Source organism: Prionailurus bengalensis, chromosome A3, assembly GCF_016509475.1.
Source record: "Prionailurus bengalensis isolate Pbe53 chromosome A3, Fcat_Pben_1.1_paternal_pri, whole genome shotgun sequence".
Classification (NCBI taxonomy): Eukaryota; Metazoa; Chordata; class Mammalia; order Carnivora; family Felidae; genus Prionailurus; species Prionailurus bengalensis.
Window position 1 is genome coordinate 129,217,445 of NC_057354.1, and position 21,176 is coordinate 129,238,620.

Here is a 21,176-nt window from a genome sequence, read left to right on the forward strand (position 1 = left end):
GCCTGGTCTGTGAAATGTCAGTCTGTGAGGACGAGGAAGAGGGTGACGGTACTCCGGGCTGAGGAAACTACCAGAACCGTTGCAGATGTGGCAGAGCAGAGACGCCGCGTGGGAGACCCTCAGCCCCGTTCCCAGACGTGCGCCTCCTCGCACCTGCCCGGCCGCCCCTTCGCTGCCGGCCGCTCCTGTCAGAGCACAGCTGCTCTCAGGGCAGGACGCCCCGGAGCCTGGCCTCGCGGGATGACAGGGATCTGGAAGGGCACTAAGCCCCTTCCAGGGGACACGTCACAGAGGGATTAGAAGGCAGTATTTTTCTTAGTGGGTTTCCGGCCACAGATACACAGGAATCCAACTCGGGTGTCTTGCATACAGACTATTTTTTTTTTTTCTTTTAGCTTTGATTTCCAAAGAGGAAGACATTGGGGAATGGAGAAACAGAACGAGATCTTACTTTTTTTATTCCAGAGACACAGAATAACAAAGTCTTCTCAACAGAAAAACTTCAGTGAACAATTTCTTTTTTCTTAAAAAAGAAAAAGAGGAAGAAAGACAAAGTCATAACTTTTATTCCTGACAGGTAGTTTTTGGATCCACAAGGATTTTAAACCCAAATCCTTGGCTTCAGTTTCTCTTCCCAAAACTCTGCCCAGCAGCGTCACATGGGGGAGTCCCTCCTTTCCACGTAGCTCTCAGTGAGGTCTTTGGAGCGACATGGGGACTTGGACCCTTTCGAAGTAACCCTCTCAGTCACTCACTACTTAGCCTGACCTGACTGCCTGACCCCCAGGAGGCCACACCAGGCCTGGGTATTTCAGGGACATACCATCAGCCTCCCTCGGTCCCCGCCCCCAAACTTGAACATCCACTGCCCTCCATGGCATGTTTAGAGAGCCAGTCACCTCTTTCTCTGCACACTGTCAGCTGTCACACACATTCACGTGCTCTTAGGTTAGGCATACGCCATCCCATAGTGTCCTGGCAGGCAGACTGCATACGGAGAGTCGTGGCTACCACCACGTGTTGGGTTTTATGGCGTCGTGGGTACGTCCTCCTTTGACTCCTTATGTTGGTACAAGTATGATTTGCCATTGACCCACAGCTTCTGCCCCATTCGTAAAGCCCTCTTTCCCTCCTCTTTCGTCTGTGCTAAGTGTCAGCCACCACAGCCACCACACCCAGACAGGCCACCAGTGGAGTGTCGGGACAGACGGACTTCCTTTCCAGTTTCACCGCATTCTTGCCTCCGGACATCAGGGGGGAGTATCATAAGAATTTGAAATAGTGTCAAAAATCTTGTACAACCTCTACAATTGAAGACGAGTTTAGGGTAATTAATTATTGAGAGGCTCGTGCACATTAAATTGATGAGTATGTTTTCTCCCATTTTTTATGTATGCCTATAACATTTTAAGAATAGAATCCAAATGTCCTGTTTGAGTTAAGAATTAATTGATTAGATTGCTTAAGATAAATGGATTTTAAAAGCCTCCAATAACTAAAATAATATTTTTCTAAAAGAATATATTTGGTAAACCCGTAATTAAGAAAATATCATCATGTGTTTAAAAACAAAAAACTGTAGGGGCGCCTGGGTGGCTCAGTCGGTTAAGCGTCCGACTTCAGCTCAGGTCACGATCTCGCGGTCCGGGAGTTCGAGCCCCGTGTCGGGCTCTGGGCTGATGGCTCAGAGCCTGGAGCCTGCTTCCGATTCTGTGTCTCCCTCTCTTTCTGCCCCTCCCCCGTTCATGCTCTGTCTCTCTCTGTCTCAAAAATAAATAAGCGTTAAAAAAAAAAATTAAAAAAAACAAAAACAAAACAAAAAACTAACGAGCATCTATCAGTCAGTGGCAAGATCTCCGGAATGGCTCTCAGCAACTCACCAAATCCTTACAACCACCCTATTCTATTATTGTTGTCTCCATTTTATAGATTAGGAAATGATGCTCAGACAGGTTTTGTTATTTTTCCGGGGTCGCCCAGCTAACGACATGCTATGAATTTCTCTCACCATATCTCATCTGCTTCTGACATTAAAGAGCCTGCAATGGACAGTGAGTGAGGTAGCACCTCTCAAATGCCATCGTGCCCTGGAATTGCCTGCGGGTCTTATTAAAATACAGACTTTACTAGAGTAGGTCTGGGTGGGGCCTGAAATTCTACATTTGTAACCAGCTCCCAAGTGCTCCTCCATCCAGGGACTGAACTTCATGTAGCAAGGTCTTCAGGCGTTACCTCCCTCAGTTTTCTCGCCTTTTCTGTCTACTTCTCTCTGCCTTGGCCTCATTCCCTCTTCTGTTCCCTGCCTTTGTATACCTTTAAACAGTTTCCTAACAGGAATGGCCCACGGGTGTGAACCGGCATATTAGTGATTCTCAAAAGGACGTGCAGAAATAAATCCACTCAGAAAACAGATAACTAATGAGGAATTCCTCTGCACGCTACTCAAAAAGGAAGAAAGATTTCCTCCAAAAGTATTGGGGTATTTTAGAAGATTTTATTTGTTTGTTTAAATTGCTCCTCGATCACAGTCCAGCTTTAGCTGTGTAAAAGCTTCATGTATACTCAGCAGCATCAGATATTCAGACTGCATTGAGCTCTTTGGTATTACCTAGCGATTTCACAGTATTTTTAAGCACAGAAAATGAAAGGAAAAAAAAGAGAAAGAAAGCCCACTAAAGCAAATAGAATCTGATTTCTTCTTAGTCTTCGTGCTCTGTGGGACAGAGTAAATCATCAGATGTTCGCCGAGTGCCCCCAAAGCATGAACATCGTGTGCCGCGACGCTGAGCCCTGCCAACAGCCCCGGTCAACGGGCAGCACGGCGGATCCACCCTCCCACTGTGGTCTTTCTCGAGGCCAGCTCAGGTTCTGCTTAAGACTTCATAGCTGTCACTCCTGCCTCATTATAGTGAGATGCACCCAGGTTTTTACTGATAAATGAACCTGAGGAAGAGATTCTGGGTTGCATACATTCAAGAGCAGCCACAAAGAGGTTCTTAGTATTTGTCAAAAGTTCAGACTTGAGATTGGAATTGTATGCACATCGAAATGATTTCATTTGCAGGAAGTTTTCATAGAATTTAATTCTGTTAATTATTTGAAGAAAAGTCACACTTCTTTCTACACTCCTGCAATACCATTGATGTGTCCCTGCATTCATTTATTTGCAGTTCTCTCTTGTTCCTTGCCGGGTGCCCCAGTTATTTCATGGGAGCCAGGAAACAGAAGGTACTACACTGGGGAGCGTCCACCCCACCCAGCTCTGTATGCAGGGAGCAAAGTGTACGTGGTGTGTGGGTCAGTTACTTGAGTCAAGGGACCTACTTAGAATATGAGTGTTGGTGTCTGTCACTGTTTGCTTACTTACGTTTACTTGCTCGCCCCTCCTCCCTCCCTTTTTAACCTCACCTAGAATTTTACAGATCAGGGTTTGCACATTCATTCCCCACTGAGGCCAGGCAGGTAACGGACATGAGCAAGGTGGGCTGGGCTTGAGGAGAGGTTGGGGGTGGTGGAGGCTGAGGGGCACGGGAGCTCACACACGCCTTGTCTAAAGGAAACAGTGGCCCGCTTGTCCTCTTTCAGCTTCTCAAGAGGGGCTGGGTTGTTAGGAGAATAGATCTGAAGAGATCTCATCACAAGAAAAAGGTTTGTTTTTTCTTTAAATTTTTTTTTAACGTTTTATTTATTTTTGGGAGAGACAGAGACAGAGTGCGAGCAGGGGGAGGGGCAGAGAGAGAGGGAGTCACAGAATCCGAAGCAGGCCTCCAGGCTCCCAGCTGTCAGCATAGAGCCCGATGCGGGGCTCGAACTCACGAACCGTGAGATCACGACCCGAGCCGAAGTCAGACGCTTAACCGACTGAGCCACCCAGGTGCCCCCTTTTTTTTTAAATCTCAATGAGGTGATGGATGTTAACTTACTGTTTAATCATTTCACAGTACATGTAAGTCAAATCGTTATGCTCTACACCTTTAAACTTAGCTCCGTATGTCGCTAGTATCTCAGTAAAACTGGGGGGAGGCCGGGAAAAGGAACTGGAAAATCTTGATTTTTCTGTAAAATGTTTAAATTTTGAAACATTGTCGTATGCCGTGCAAGGCAACACACAAATTTGGCTGCCAGTTTGTAACTCAAATATAGAAGATTCGACTAAGTGACCCTCTGTTCCCTTTAGGCATTCAGATTCTGTGACATTCATGTTTACAAGAAATCACAGTGGTCTGTGTTTTTCCTGTTTGAATGCAGTATCTTTCCTTCCCCCGTTCTCAAATGAGAACGGTAATTTCATTTTGTGTAGTGCATCAAGACTATGTAAAGTGCTTTTTGTGTTTGCCATGTCTTTTCATGTACTTTAACTGTTTAACTGCAAGGTTGAGTTCTCCTCGTATGAGTATGCCAGGCAGAATCTGAAAATTCTTTTACCAAGGATTGGCTTACTAATTTTCTCAAAATCTGTCTTTTTGCTTTGATTCAATAATTGCTTTTGTTTGTTGACAGTTCCCTTCCTTTAGTGAGTATCCTGTCATGCTCCACTATAGAACTAATTGTTTGGCGAGTATATTTTTGTTGTTCTTGTTGCTGCTGCTGTCCTTCTCCGTTAATAGAGCTATTTCAGAGGATTCTGTTTTTTGATCCCAAACCGATTGTATGAACGTGTTTCCAGTAGTTGTTAATTTTTCTTTATTTTTTTTTAATTTTTTTTTTAACGTTTTTATTTATTTTTGAGACAGAGAGAGACAGAGCATGAACGGGGGAGGGGCAGAGAGAGAGGGAGACACAGAATCGGAAGCAGGCTCCAGGCTCTGAGCCATCAGCCCAGAGCCCGACGCGGGGCTCAGACTCGCGGATCGCGAGATCGTGACCTGAGCTGAAGTCGGAAGCCTAACCGACTGAGCCACCCAGGCGCCCCTAATTTTTCTTTAAATAGAGTAGTAAGTTACTCTGTGCAGTATAAAAAACCTCCTCCCCAGAAAATACTCATTATAGAGAAAAAGGTGGAAAATGTCTATGTATTTGCAGTGAAACTCTGAGCAGTTTTTTCTTTTATCTGTTTATAACTTTTTAAAAACATTTGTATGACTTTCATAATAAAGTAAAAATGTTTTGAAACAATGTTCTTTTTATTCCTAAGCTCATTAAATCCTCTCCTTGCCTTCATAAGATACTCTAAAAATGGAATCATTTTCCTTCTTCTCAGTCTTTTTTTTTTGACATTATAAAAGTCATAATTGGTTATTTTTCACCCACCTATTTACTTCAAACATTTCAAACCCACAGAAAAATTGTAAGGATAGAAAAACATAATACCTATGTACGCTTCCCCTTGATTTGCCAATTTGTTACCATTTTATCAAAAATCCTGCTCTTTCTCTGTATGTGTGTGTATGTGTATTTGATGAGTCATGGGAGTGACTGACTACAGACTTTAAAAACTCAGATTGAAATTAAAATGTTAACCATTTTGCAGTTGATGTCTTTGGGAGATAGCGTCCAGGCCATGTCCTTGGGTAGCTCTCCTATAGAGCTGCCTTTCGTTTCTGTGTGGTCTTATTGAACACCAGTATTCACGTGGACATACAGTGAAGCTCATTTGGAACACGGTGCTTCCAGAACACAGCATTTCTGTTCTGGGGATGAATTTTTCCGACTTCATTATGTGTTTGAACTGTCAACCCACAGTTAGAGCAGATTCCTCCAAAATATCAAGTGTTATCAACTGCATGATAACCTCTAATGTAAATGGAATCGAACTCAGTTTGACTTGGAAAACATTATAATAATCTTTCTATATCACATCAGTATCTAAATAATTTTAATCAGCTGCCACAGTGTTCTGGAACATATCCCCTATTTGGTTCGGGAGCATCGTGTAGTCATTCATAATGGCAGTAAGAGAATCCAAGTTCAAATATTGGCCTCAGTAATAATGGTTGCCAGTTAATCGAAGCACTTAGTCATAGGTCTGATAATGTATTATGTGCTTGAAATTTATTACTTACATATTTGTTTAATTCTCAAAAGCTTCAAAAGTAAGGGGTTGTACTTCTCTCCAAGTTACTAATGAGGAACTGAGGCTCAGAGCCATTAAGTGACTTCCCGGTCACTGGCACGCTGTCAGGAAGAGGGGATTCTGGGAGCTGAATGTGAGCCTGACAGCTGCAGATCCTGTGCTGTCAAAGCATGAAGCTGCACTGCTTTTGTGGCCGGGGGTGCATGCTCTCGGTTACCCAGGTGAGGAGGCCTGTGCTGCCTTAGCTCTCTCCTCTCTTTTACCGCCCACTTGCATTGCTCCCTGAACGTGCTCTGTCCTTGGAAATCCTTGGTTCTTTTTTCTTGCTGTTCTCTTGATCTGGATGATATTTTCTCACCTTGCCATTGACATGTAGCCCACTTGACCTTTATGATCCCGTTCCAATGCCACGACCTCGGTGAAGCCTTCCCTGGCCCTACTCTCTGTTCCTCCAAAATGATTGTTCATATTTACATATATTAGTAATTTGAATAGTAGTCACTTTTAAAATCTTTCTGGACCATTGTTAGTTCTTTGAAGGCAGGAATCCTATAATTCTCATCCCTGTGTCATCATGCACAAGCTGGTGCTTTCATGATACTGATAATAATCATAATGATCGTTATGCAGATGATGCTTACTATTTATTAAGTACTTCCTCTGTGCCATGTACTGTGGCTAAGTACATTCTATACATTATCTTGATTTCACAGACTCCCAAGAGACAGACTTTCAGGACCTCTGGTACCTAACTATAAAATGGGAATGATGACATTCATGGTTTTTATCTAGAGTTGTTAGCACATGGTGGGGCCAGGGCTCACAGGTCCATCACGTTTCCCCAAAATGTTTTTCCCCGACATGATACCATCTGCTCACTTTGCACATAGATTTCCAAGAAATCTACTTCTCTTGCACCCCGATTTTGCCGTTTTTGATACATGTCAAGGGCTCACATAGTTAAAACTGACAAACGACTTCGTAGATTTAGAAAATGCTTAAGCCACTTTTCCATGGTGTTTTAGAATTTCTTTTATTCCTAAATACAAGTGATGAATTGTTTTTTAAATCTAATTTCCATGAAACTGTACTGACAAGTGTATTATAGAATGTGTAGTAACAGAAACACTCAGTGGTATTGTAGAATTTTAAAAAACATCCTGTGGTCTTGTTGGGTCGTGGAATTTGGGACTTGGTGATATATTGCTGGAAGCCTCATAAGGATGTCGTTACAGCAAAACCTGTATGTCAGTGCTGTAGCACTACTCTCTGGGGCTGTTGTGCACGTGAGGTATCTATATGAGGCCTCTTAACCGTAATCAATAGTAATTCTTTGACATCATCATCAAAGGAGTTGTTTTCCTGAGATGGCCCATTTGGGTTTACAAAGGAATAGATTCTAGCACTGGATAGAAAGTCGTACAAATCTTCCCTTCTCTGAAGCCTTTCAGACTTCCCAGGTCTTTAATAACCATGCATTCATATTTTATCTTTAGTAGAAAACTTGATACTCTAACCCTGTATTGAAATTCTATCAGAGAGAAAAGTGTAGAAAGAACATGGACTTTGGGGTCATATTGCGCTATTCTAGATGTGTGTGGGCATATCACAGCCTTTCCTTAAAGGCTATTTCCTCATCTATAAAAAGGAATTTACATGTACAGCGTAAGGACTACAGTTAACAATATTATATATTTGAAGGTTATTAAAAGAGTAGATTTTAAAAATTCTAATCTCGAGAAAAAATTTTGTAACTATGTCAGGTAATGGATGTTAACTTATTAATAATCATTCCACAATATACATATATCAAACCATTATATTATTCACCTTAAACTTGTATGATGTTATGTCAGTAATCTCTGCAAATGGAAAAAAATTTAAATAAAATGGAATATTTATAATAATGATTTTGCATAGGTATTGTCAACTCGTTTAGATAAACTAGTTTACCTAAAATTACTTAGAATGATGCCTACTTCTGTTAGTAGCATTAATAGAAATACATACTTATTAAGCTTTTCATAAGAAATAGAGTAGCTAAGAACATGGTTATTTTTCATCTGCTTTATGTAACTCAATATGATACTATAAAATATGTAAAAACTACATTCATTTTACATAGTTTTTAAATACCTAATATGGTTTCTTTAAGCCATTTAGAACCTAAATTTCTTGGGGCACCTGGGTGGCTCAGTCAGGTAAGCGTCCAACTTCGGCGCGTCAGTCTCTGTGCTGACAGCCCAGAGCCTGGAGCCAGCTTCGGATTCTGTGTCTCCCTCTCTCTGCCCCTCCCCTGCTCACACTCAGTCTCTGTCTCAGTCTCTGTCTCTCTCTCTCTCTCAAAAATAAACATTAAAAAAAATTAAAAAAAAAAAAGAAGAACCTCAATTTCTCTTCTCAATAGGAAAAAAGGCAAGGTCACCCAACAAACAAGTCTTTGGCTCAATCACTATATTGGGTTACTGGAATTTTTTTTAAAGAAGGTTTAGGAGTTTCTGCCTAACCCTTGGTTTTGCCCTTCAGGGAAGACCTGGTTTCCTCTGAGGACCTGCTGTTGTGGCTGCGGCCTTTCTGTGCTGATGACACCTGGCCCGTGAGGCCCCGCATTCAAGTGCTGCAGATTTTGGGACAGTCATTTAACCTGACTGAGGAGGATGGCAAGCTCCTTGTGTTCTTTCGAACGGAAGCCATTCTCAAAGCCGCTTGGCCCCAGAGACAGGTAAGGGAGCGTCCGACTGGTTTTTGCATGCTTTCCCTATTAAAAATAATTGGCGGTTATTTCTCGATTACTTTAAACCACCCTCCAGTGAATAATCAGCTTGGTAATACAGACTTTCCACTGTGTTCCTCAGTCCAGCTGTTTAGTAGTTAAATACGTTTGGATTGGATTGGATTGGATTGGATTGGTTTGGATTTTTCCATGTGTTTGGACGTGCATAGGTGCTGGAGTGATGTCTCATTCACTTCACATGTGTGTGGCATTTTTCTCTTCAGAGGATATAGTCAGGATTCTTGACAGTATCCGTTAATTATCGCAACTCTCCCTGTCCCTGGAGAAATGCGGATCTAAATGGAAATTCAGTGTGCAGTTTAGCTAATTCACTTTTTTCATACTCTACCCAGGCAGGCAGGTGCCCTCCTCTCTCTTCTGTCCCTATATCGACAACGTAGGCACACACAAGATCTTAGTTTCTCCACTCATCCTTCAAGACTCACTTGGTCTGCCATCTCTCTGGAACCTTCCCTGACCACTTCAAACTTAATTAAACCTTGAATTCCACACATTTGAGCTTTAGCTATATAATAATAATAATTATTATTATTATTATTATTATATATAATTATATATATTTTATGATTATACATATATAATTATGTATATAATTATTATATATAATAATTATAATTATAATATAATTATAATAATTATTATTGTTGTTACTGTTATTGTCTTGTCTCCCCACTACTGTGGAAAATTCAGAAGCCCTGGAGGATATATTGTCTTTTGAATTCCCCTAAGTATGCTGGGCACACATTGGGAGCTCAAATATTTGTTGATTGAGTAAATGAGAATACTGATTCCTAAATCAAAGAAATACGGTAGCCATTGAAGTTTGGCTCAAACTCTAAATTGATGCAGCCTAAAGACATAGGATGTAAGGATCAGTAATCTCAGTCAAGTGTGTCAGCCTGCAGACCATACGCCAAAAGAATAAGGCTTCCCACATAATCTACTCTGCAGGAGACTTTCCTGGAAGTCTGACTGCAACTCAATGTACCTTCTAATTTTAAAGCTTCGCTTTCTAATTAATGTTTATGTCCTTATTACTACATCGAAAGAACAATGAATTTTTCTTTTAAAAAATGCATCAGATACTAAGAATATCTTGAGACTCATCTCAGAACTTCACAATTATTATTTTAAGTATTCTTATTTTCCTACATGAGAGAAACGGGTAACTACTCTTATGTATTCTTTAGAATTAGAGAATTTGAGATTCAGAAGAGATGGATTATCAGGTATTCTCTTAATCTTGCCAAATTCCTGAAATGGGTTGTATTAAAAGTCACTGGTATCTGAATAATACTCTTTCTGAAGCCCCATGACCTTACCAACATACTTAGTCTCAACATGTTGCCTTGCATTACATGAAGGGATCACTAACCGTCTTTTTAAAGAGTGGTCTATGAACACAGATGCAATAGGCTACAAAATATATTCCAGGTCTCCGGCACAGTAGACGTTCGAAGTATGCTTGTTTCTAGCGACAGGAAGGTTCACGTAGCATCTCTTGAGTTAAACTCAAAATTAGGTCATATTATTTTTGCCACGTGGAATCTTGGATTCTGACTCATTCTGAAACAAATGAACGCCCCTACCGTTAGGTACTTTTCTGACAGAACCTCCATTTTTCAAGTGCTCAACCTTGCTCAGTTTCGTCTTCGCTGTTGGCTGAAGCCTGCCAGAACGATGAGGCCGGTTTCTCCGGTCGGAGCCTCACTTCGCGTTACGTCAGATCAATATACCAAAAATACTACCAAACAACGTGGAGGCCAGGGAAAGGGAGAACATCTATCTTACCTGTCATGTTGAAACAGTAGAACACACACTTGCGTATTTGGGCCAAAATGCTTCAGAAAGAGTAGGAGTATAACCATGATTTCTTCTTTTAAGCTTTTCTTAACTTTCCAGTTACCCAGAGAACAAGGTATAAAAGGTATACCATCTTTTATATGATTTCAGTGATTTCTGGGTATTTCTGAGATTTTAATTTCGTCATAGCAAAACTTTTTCCAAATACAGGATTTAAGGGAGCTCAGCCTTTTGTTAAGATTCCTCTTCCGTGTACTTTTCTGAATTGACCTGACCATTTCACTGAGCGCAGTCTGGTTTCTGTCCTTTGCACGGTGTGTACGGAGAGTCTCATTTCACCACTGTTTGCTCTGGTGGCGAAAACTTTTTCAGGCCCTTAGAAAACCTCTCTCCCAACGCCCCTGGCTCCAGTAAAACTCGTCCCGTGCCTCCTTACCCCTTTTCGGTTCTCCCCCTCTTACTTTGTCCTCATAGAAGAGCAATTTCCCTGTTCTCTGAAGCTATTGAGCTGAGTTTCTTTGAAGTATTTGGTAGTGGAAATAACAAAACTACCATAGTTTAATTATGTCATTCATCTATAGTGTTCCAAAATAAATCAAATCAGTGAGTATCTCCTCCTCCTATAAAAATTAAGTATTCTGTGTCAGTCTGGCATTGCTGTGTGAAATCTGTTTTGGAGGGCAAGCGTATTTGGCCAGGGCACTCTGTTTATCATTGTAAATAACTGCTACATGGAGAGCGAATGTGGAAAAATTGTGGCTTCACAGTGGGAAAAACCGCAGCTTGTAGAGTGTTACAGAATTACGCTCCTAGTTCAAATCTGAAGCTGTCTCCATTATTGTTTTTAAAAAACTGTTTTACCTTTCACTCGAGCAGTAGAAAGATCGGGGTGCTGGTGCACAAATCCTTCAGAAGCCTATTATCTTGGCCACCCTCCCACCTCCATTGCTTCATCATCTTGGAAAAGATTCCTAAACCGTGAGCCTTGCCTTCTTGGTGTGCAAAATGGAACCTTGAGCTGGAGGAGACAGAGGATGGTTTGCTCACTCTTCTTTCTTCCACACACATTAGAGTCTTCTTCATCTCCATATCCCAAACACCTAGAAGACCCCAAAATGTTGATTACACAGGCTCTCGTTTTCTCCACTCCCTACCCCTTTCTCTGTTCTCAAAGGTAATATTAAGGGTAGAGGCAGATTCTTACAGAGCAAAGATAAGACTAGATAATGATATTGCAACGTTCAATTACCAGAAAATGTAGGACTGCTACCTTCGCTGTGGCTGGTAATCCTCTTAGGCAGACTTTGCATACATCAAAGAGGGACTTAATATTTAATTATCCTCGAGGTGCCCAAAGTAGTGGCCCTACAAATCAATGTGTTGCCGGGAAACCAGCCAGCTCCTGCAAAATTAAACGCAGAGTCTGTGGAGCCTGCTACCTCACTGGTTCTCAGAGAGACAGCAATTCCTAGTTTTCTAATGATTAGTTAACAGAATTAAAAATTCAGAGGCCCTCATTTTTCAACAGCTTGAGAGGCCTCCTTTTCCATTCCAGAAAAGTACCCCAGCATGGAGTACAGGAGAGAAGGAAGGGGGAAGACTTAAGGAGGGGGAAGGGAGGAATGTATTGTATTAATTCCCTTGGTATAATTTATCTGAGTTTTTCAGGTTTTGTAATTTTCTGGTTAACTGGTGCATGAAAAATATGGGTCAAAATACTGATGTTTCCTTAAAAGATTCCATACCCCTTCACCTTATTGTTTTTTCTTTTTTGTATAAAAAGGGACATGTGGCTTAGAGTTTCACCTTTTTTTTTTTTTTCCAACGTTTTTTTATTTATTTTTGGGACAGAGAGAGACAGAGCATGAACGGGGGAGGGGCAGAGAGAGAGGGAGACACAGAATCGGAAACAGGCTCCAGGCTCTGAGCCATCAGCCCAGAGCCTGACGCGGGGCTCGAACTCACGGACCGCGAGATCGTGACCTGGCTGAAGTCGGACGCTTAACTGACTGCGCCACCCAGGCGCCCCGAGTTTCACCTTTTAAAATTTCGATCTGTCTGGATTTGTGGTTGTAAGTGATCACTAGAAAAATTAGTTTAAGGAAACTCCTAATCTTATTACAAATTCATGCATTTTGTCTACTTTGAAACATGCAAGGACATATTAACTCCTCTGGTCAAAGGCCAGTTTGGCTTCGTTTTGCCAAAACATTAACAAAATACACACTTCTTTATCAGACCAAGACCAGTGGAACAGCTTCAGGATGCAAAGCTAGATTTAGTTTCTTACAAAGAATTTACTGTCACCTTAAATGTCTTCAAAGCTAAGACTCCCTGCCCTAAATGGTTTGCTTAATCAAGTATAGGATAAGATTTGATGTTAAAAATATATGTGCCTATGTGCCCACACACATATAATATATCCCACACATGTGAATTACCCGTACATGTAATACATCTTTGCTAGCCATGGAAACCGATTCCTGGAACCAGAGGAGACTTTCAAAAGCATGCCAATTCCAAAGTCACATTTTATAGAAAAGGACATGCTGTCCAGAAACAAGAAGTTACTTCCTCTGATTTTAGCTTAAATGTCACCATTTCTAAAATACTGCATCCTAAATCAGGCCCCAGTCACGATCAATTTCACAACCTCTTAGTTTTCTTCTGATCACCAGTATCTGCTCACTTCTCCCTGCCTGTCCTTCTGTCTGTCATTCTATTATATGATGTCTTTCTTCTTCCATTAGAATATAAATAACATGAGAACATGGATCTTAAGGACACTCGGTAAATATCTGCTGAATAAATGAATATTCAATTTTTAAAAACTTACCTAAGGTCACCTTTAAAATGGCAAGGCCAGGACCCCTGAGCTTCAATCTGCTGTTCTTGCCGTGAATGATGAAGGCTCAGACCATGCTGCTTCCCACTTACGTACAAGCAAAATGATTTCCTTGGAATAATGGAAAGGTTTCCTTACAAAGTGGCCTGGTGCTTTTAGACTGATACTGTTTTGTATTAATTTGCTGTACTTTGCTCCCAGTGATTTCTGACCAGCCGGCTGCTTGTTGTATGGAAGCAAATGATTCACAAGCATGTTTGTCTGGACAGAAGCAAGAGATCTGAAATGTTCTAATAGAGCTTGATGTGCCTTTTCAGGTCGAGAGAGCGTCAGTGTTACTGGGTTCTGCAACTATTTGGAAGAGGCACCTTCCACCTTTGGAAGAGGCACCTCGGAAGGCCTCTCTTGATGACTTAGGGCTCCTTTCCTTTAAAGATATTCCTTCTTGTCATGGGCATCGTTGAGGGAAGAAGATGGGACTGAGGAATGTGTATTAAGTGCACATTACTGCGTGTACTCTTTAGAACAGCTTGCAAAGTCGTTACCAGTCTCTGTTTGAGATGAGGTCACATAACCTATTACGGTCACCCAGCTTGTGAACGATCGTACTGGAGTTTGAACCTGGTTCTGTCTGATGTCAATGCCTGTCTTCTTGGCCCTTTACCGCACTTCTTCCCATCTGCCAGGGAAAGATACTCAGCTCTAACGTCTGGGTAGCATTGCACCATGTCACGCGTGTTCTGTTCATCTTGTCTTTCTGCTTGTGACTGCCTGGGTTGAGTGTGACTAGGCAAGGGGAATGAGGAGCTTGCTTCAGAAAACAGAAAGCATTGGTGCGCCTGGGTGGCGCAGTCGGTTAAGCGTCCAACTTCAGCCAGGTCACGATCTCGCGGTCCGGGAGTTTGAGCCCCGCGTCGGGCTCTGCGCTGATGGCACAGAGCTTGCTTGGGATGTCTCTCCCTCTGTCTGCCCCTCCCCGGCTGTGCTCTCTCTCTCTCAAAATAAATAACCTTAAAAAAAAAGCAGAGGGGCGCCTGGGTGGCGCAGTCGGTTAAGTGTCCAACTTCAGCCAGGTCACGATCTCGCGGTCCGGGAGTTCGAGCCCCGCGTCGGGCTCTGGGCTGATGGCTCGGAGCCTGGAGCCTGTTTCCGATTCTGTGTCTCCCTCTCTCTCTGCCCCTCCCCTGTTCATGCTCTGTCTCTCTCTGTCCCAAAAATAAATAAACGTTGAAAAAAAAAAATTAAGAAAAAAAAAAAGAAAACAGAAAGCATTGCTTCATCTAGTAGCGTTTTTCCCTGGCTCAGTACAGAGCACTGCGTATGTTCTTTGCTGCTCAATTAAAACGTGCTGAAAAATGCCATGCCTAGTAACCGTGGTCTGTGAAATATTCATCGAAGATTCTTCCGGCATGGTTTATGCACCATTCCCTGTATACTCTGGGGATAGACAAGAGACCAGACAGTTAGCAGTAAAGCGTTTGGGCGCTTCACACAAAACTGCATTCAGATCCCAGTTTTACCACTCACTCGCTCTGTGGCCTTGGAGAAGTTACTAAACCTCTCACAACCTCAGTTTCCTCATCTGTAAAACGGACATAATGCGTGGATGTGTGAAGACTAAATGGGATGGTATGTGTGTATCTCTAACTCTGGTCCAGGTAAATGTACGCTGTTTGTGTGGGGATCCCAGTCCAGCAGAGCACGTAGATACGCGCACAAAGAAGTCCGTACCCCGAAGGCTCTAACGCTGCTGTTAAGAGTCTGCACAGTGCATAGGGTTCAGGGCAGGGCATGCAGTCGTCCTGCCTGGAGGCAGTGAGGAGAGACTGCTCTGAGGAGGTGATTCCCGAACTCAGTTCAGCGCAGCAGAGCCCCCAGTGTCCTGTGCACATTTTACCGTGGTGGTGCGGAGACCGCGTGGGAGAGAGACGTGAGAAGCTGCATGATCAGAGATGCGTTTTTATTTTATTTTATTTTTTCAACGTTTATTTATTTTTGGGACAGAGAGAGACAGAGCATGAACGGGGGAGGGGCAGAGAGAGAGGGAGACACAGAATCGGAAACAGGCTCCAGGCTCTGAGCCGTCAGCCCAGAGCCCGACATGGGGCTCGAACTCCCGGACCGCGAGATTGTGACTTGGCTGAAGTCGGACGCTTAACCGACTGCACCATCCAGGCGCCCCTGAGAGATGCGTTTTTAGGAGAGACCCTCTGACCTCTTCACGAACAACAGACTGGAGGGTGCCAGGCAGGGGACAAAAGCAGGGGTCAGGTTGCCCAAACTTGGCCCTGAACTTGGTACCAGCTGTGAAGATAGAGGAGGGTAAAGAGAGCTGAAGGAGTTAATCCCAGGGGCCCGGTGACTGCTTAGACGTGGGGGGACAAGAAACACATTTAGTGCCCCTCTGAGGTTTGCTTAAGTTGCTAAAGACAGAGCAGCATGAGGAAAGAGCAGAGGACAAACTAGTTTTGTGGAGAAAGACACTGGAGGTCAGGGCTGTGTTTTCACTCAAAAGGACGTTTTTGGGGGGTGGGGGGCGGTGTGGTCAGATGGGGAGGCCCTGCTTCTCCCCTTCACTAGGCAGACCTTCTTCAGAGCCTTGTACGTTTCCTGGGTCACGGCAACCTCTTCCTGGGACGCACACTCGGGTTTAGCAACTGCTCCTGGGTGGGACTGCTTCCTCCACCCCGGGACACTTCCCCCAGGGCCAGGTCAGCTGGGGAGCCTCTTCGGCTCTGTCTGTAGAGGGGGAATCACATCCAGAGCCTCCTGCCTAGAGGTGCAAGAACCTCAGCCACCACACGGGTGGTGCTCCTGACGTCGTGCGTAGCAGTGCTGTCCCTTCCTTCCTTCTCGGGCTTAGAGGGAAAGGTTGGAGGACGAAGGGGAGGAGAGGCAGGAGACATCCCAGCGTTTGCATCTTACAGGGTGGTGAGGATATGAGGTAGCTGGGGATGACTTCTCTTGTTTGTTTCTTTTAACTTTTAGTTTTGAAATAATTTCAGATTTACCCCCAAAATTTCATAAATCGTAGAGGCAGTGTAACAGCTCATCAGCCCATATGGAAGGTAGGACTGTGGTGATTGATGGTAGTACATTGAGAATAATCCTTTATGTGACGCTAATTATTTTCTGTTCACATAGTATGGTTATGTACATTAATACTGATTTCATATTCACACATATCTGAAGATCAAATAAGCCACGTTGTCCGTGCCTGGGGGAAGATGCAGATTTCAGGAGGGGCGCCTCAGTTTACGACAGTCATGTTCACTGTCCGCGGCCACAGAGGAATTTCAAGTTAAAGCTGTTTTCATCTGAGAATAGGTGACTCAGTCCACTTTTTCAAGGACAGTGACTCAATGTCTGATAAGGAGGCTGTAGCTACTTGACAAATTGACTTACAGCAAGGGCTAAAGTCACCTAATTCAGTGAAGACAGAAGCATCGCTTTCAGAGACAAAAGGGAAAGAGATATCTTTATGTTTGACTCACATGTGAATTTTGCCCTTTAAAATCCAGTAATGTTCAGTTCGAGGTGTCTGTATGGAATCATCGCGAACTATAGGGTGCCTGTGAAATATTGGACATTTTCACCACCACCCCCCCGCCCCCCGCTCACTCAGAGAGACAGAGGCATATTATTACTTTCTCTCTCGAGGGAAAAAAGGATAAAATCAAACAAAACATAGAAGAAAAACTTGTGAGAAATTGCTAATTATTTTCACTCATCTCTAGAAGACATGCTATAAAGCCATTGCAAATCCTATATTGTACAAATAAATGAGATTCTAAAAAGGGATGAAAGTTAACCCATGATTCCATTATCCCCAAACAGCCACATTTCTTTGTGTTCTTCTCCTGTCCCATCTAATCTGTTGACCCAATTCTTATTAGAAGAAATCACAGCCCATATTTTTATATGGAGCTGTAATATAAATCATACCTGTCATTTATTATGTGCCTACAATGGGCCAGTCTTTCTGCAGCCTATTTTATTCACACTCTCTTATTTAATAACCAGAACTATCATGCACTATGTTACCTTCATCTTACAGAAGAGGCACTTAAGGTCAGAAAGGTCCAGCAAAATTTATTATTTTACAGTCTCCTTGGTGAGGTATGAGGAAGCATTTGCTAGCCACCTCCAGTTGGTTTTCCCTCTATGTTAAAATATGTTCTATGGCCATTTCATCTTGTGGCTGTTTAGATACTGTATTGCTTGCTCACCCTTGCCTGAAGTATATTTAGGATCTGGGAATACATATTTGAATAGGAACTGTGCTACCCTCTGGAAAAGAGAGAATCTGATTGTTTCCTAGGTCTGCATTCATGTTCACGCAACACCTTGTGTCCACGTATTTTGGAGAATTTAAATTCCTGTGGTATTAATGTTGATCTCATGTTCCCATGACTTCTGCAGGTTCTGAGACCCATTGCTTTCTCTTTTACTGACTCAAAACAATACTTCCCTCTTTTGTTTTTCCAGATAATTTGTCAGATATATGACACAGTGATTTTCTTCAATTTAAGATTGTTTAATTTTTGCAGCCATTAATGAGCGTTACTAGTTGTGATAGAAAAATATATTGGGCCAAAACCCATGTCCTTTCTATTTGAAGAAGTTTCTTTAGCCAGTCTTTAAGACGAAGGCTGTTTGTAACAGATTCTTTTAGTTTTCCTTCCCTGAGAATGGTTTCATTTCCCCCTTTTTTTCCTAAAGGATAGTTTTACTGTATATAGAATTTGTAATTGACAGTTCTTTTAATACTTGAGAAATATTGGGCCAGTTCTTTCTGGCCTCTGCGGCTTCACATAAGCAATACACTGTTATTAAAATTGCTTTTCTCTCTATAGGTACTGTATTCTCTCTCTGGCCACTTTCAAGATTTTTTTTTTTCTTTAATTTTTAAGAGTTTAATTATGATGTGTCCGGGCATGGATTTCTTTGGACTCACTAACCCCTGTTTGGGGTTAGCTCATCTTCTTGAATCTGTAGGTTAATGTCTTCCACCAGATTTGGGATGTTTTTATTTTTTTTTTTTAATTTTTTTTCAACGTTTATTTATTTTTGGGACAGAGAGAGACAGAGCATGAATGGGGGAGGGGCAGAGAGAGAGGGAGACACAGAATCGGAAACAGGCTCCAGACTCTGAGCCATCAGCCCAGAGCCTGACGCGGGGCTCGAACTCACAGACCGCGAGATGGTGACCTGGCTGAAGTCGGACGCTTAACTGACTGCGCCACCCAGGCGCCCCAAGATTTGGGATGTTTTTAAATGTTACTTCTTAAAATACTCTTTAAACTCCACGTTCTTTCTCCCTTCCTTCTGGAACTCTGACGAGAAATGACCTTACCTGGCCTGTCTTGTATTTTTCAATCAGGAGTCAGGAAATACTGAGTCTGAGTATCCTTCGGTTGGGTGAGGGGATGCCAGACCCCAGACCTGTGTTGTTTGTCCAGTCTTCAGGTCCCAACTAGTTAACTTTCTTTTTTCCACCTTTAAGAGTTCTTTTGTTTTCTCTCGTTATTTCCAAAGTTTATAGTTGTGCTTAAGAGAGGAGTAGGGAAAAATGGGTCAAAGCCATTTTGTTCAGGCTGTAAGTCCTTTGTAAATGTGTATATTTCTTTATACAAAAATTCATTTTGTTTTGGTTACCTGAATTTATGTTTAAAATCTTATAGGATATGATAAACAAGATAAGCTTATATTATCTTGGTAAATTTAGATCAATTTAGATATTTTAATATGTATACAAGCATAATTTGTTCCGGAAGCATTCTTGTAATCCAAAGTACTTGTATATCAAAGCAAATTCTCCCACAAGAAATAATGGAAACTCAGATGATTCGTTCCACAACCCAAAAATACTCACGTAAAAATGACTACAATACTGTAATATAATGCAAAATAATAAAGAAAATACAAAATATAAAGAAAAGTAAACAAATGAACCTGCACTTACCTTTAAAAGCCTTCATGGCTGGTATGAGGGAGACGAGAGAAGAGGGTTATTGTGTAGCACGACTTTCACTATCACTAATGGAATCACTGCTATCTATCGCTCAGTGGAATCTTTTCCTTTTAGTGCAACTTGAACAAGGAACCTGGCCAGTGACACTTGCTTTTGCCTCCTTTTGAGGATTTTGCAGAAATGTGACATTGCATTGGTGATCACCCACAGTCCCACAGCGAGAGAGGCAGGGGGAGAGGGAGAAACATTGGCTCAGTTGGTGATCATATGACATTTGTTGTCATATACTGCATATATATTGCAAGACACTGCTCGTTCATCAAGTTAAAATTTATTAGAAAGGTTTGCTTGTCTTGCAGAACACTCACAGAACAAGTTACTCATAATCTAAGGTTTTACTGTGTGTACTGATCATCTGGCAAGGCGTATTCTTTCTCGTGTTAAAAAAACAGGCACTCGAGTCCATTTTCAGGCCCACATTCTTCTCTCATGTAAGGTGAAGCTTTTGCAGCTACAGTAATAGATAATTTAAAACTGCTTTTTTTTAATTTATTAAAAAAAATTTTTTTTTAATGTTTATTTTTGAGAGAGCACAAGTCAGGGAGAGGCAGAGAGAGAGAGAGAGACACAATCTGAAGCAGGCTGTAGGCTTCCAGCTTGTCAGCACAGACCCCAAAGCGGGACTCGAATTCACAAGCCATGAGATCATGACCTGAGCCAAATAACTGACTGAGCCACCCAGGCGCCCCTAATTTACAGTTTTTTAAAAATCTTTCTCTCCTTTTAGATACACTACACTTCCTAAAAATTTACAGGCTGTTACAGTTTCTGAAAATAAACCTAAATGATCTTGGGACACCTGGGTGGCTCAATCGGTTAAGCGTCTGCCTCTTGATTTCGACTCAGGTCATGATCTCATGTTTCAGGAGATGAAGCCCTGCGTCAGGCTCTGCACTGACAACATAGATCCTGCTTGGGATTCTCTCTCTCTCTCTCTCTCTCTTTCTCTCTCAAAAAATATTTTAAAAAATCTAAATGATCTTGGAAGCAAGAATCACTTTTTCCTAATCTCTTCCTTTTCATGGTGTCCTCAGGAAACCTATGTAGACTCTGCCTTTCATGTCAAGGAGCAACTGCTTGTTATTCATCATACAGTCGTCGATTATGGAAACTGGAGGACTGACACTAGAGGCATCATTCAGTTGTTTTTAACTATTTTTAAAATGCAAAACCCATGGGTTGCCTGGGTGGCTCAGTCGGTTAAGCATCCGACTTTGGCCCAGGTCATTATCTCATGGTTCATGAGTTCAGTCCCCACGTGGGGCTCTGTGCTGACAGCGTGGAGCCTGGTTGGGATTCTGTCTCTCCCTCTCTCTTTGCCCCTCCCCCGCTCGCTTGCACATGTGCGCACGCTCTCTCTTTCTCTCAAAAATAAACATTTTTAAAAACCCACAAAACCTTTCCTACAAAAAGGCTATAAAAGCTTGGATTGTAACTCCGACAAGAGCAGCCATTTACCTGCCCTTTTCCCTCTCACAGACCTTCAGGCACCTCCTCAGATCTTCTGAAACTTCAGGGCTTCTTGGAGCACATTTTTGAAATGAGGAAAATAGGACCCAAAGAGAGGGACTGCACTGAAATCACACAAGTAGCCACAGGGCATTGTTGGTGGAGACATCATGTCAATACGCGGGCCTCCTTTGAGTCATGTTTAGTGATCCCCTTCTCACTGGCGTCTTCGTTTTAA

General features: G+C 42.3%; 1 protein-coding gene and 1 long non-coding RNA gene across 3 annotated transcripts in view; one reads left to right on the forward strand and one right to left on the reverse strand.

The window, feature by feature from the left end:
• NBAS (NBAS subunit of NRZ tethering complex) overlaps positions 1 to 21,176 on the forward strand; it is a 339,195-nt gene that overhangs the window by 294,036 nt on the left and 23,983 nt on the right. For both annotated transcript variants that reach the window (XM_043604496.1, XM_043604497.1), the window contains one exon: positions 8,540 to 8,735. In XM_043604496.1, the coding sequence (XP_043460431.1) occupies positions 8,540 to 8,735 (196 nt within the window). The remainder of the gene's footprint in view (positions 1 to 8,539; positions 8,736 to 21,176) is intronic.
• LOC122497452 lies at positions 395 to 19,669 on the reverse strand. The gene is made up of 3 exons (XR_006301118.1): positions 19,421 to 19,669; positions 11,472 to 11,710; positions 395 to 523 (listed from the first exon to the last, which is right to left on the reverse strand). It is a non-coding gene; the product is annotated as an uncharacterized LOC122497452 (long non-coding RNA).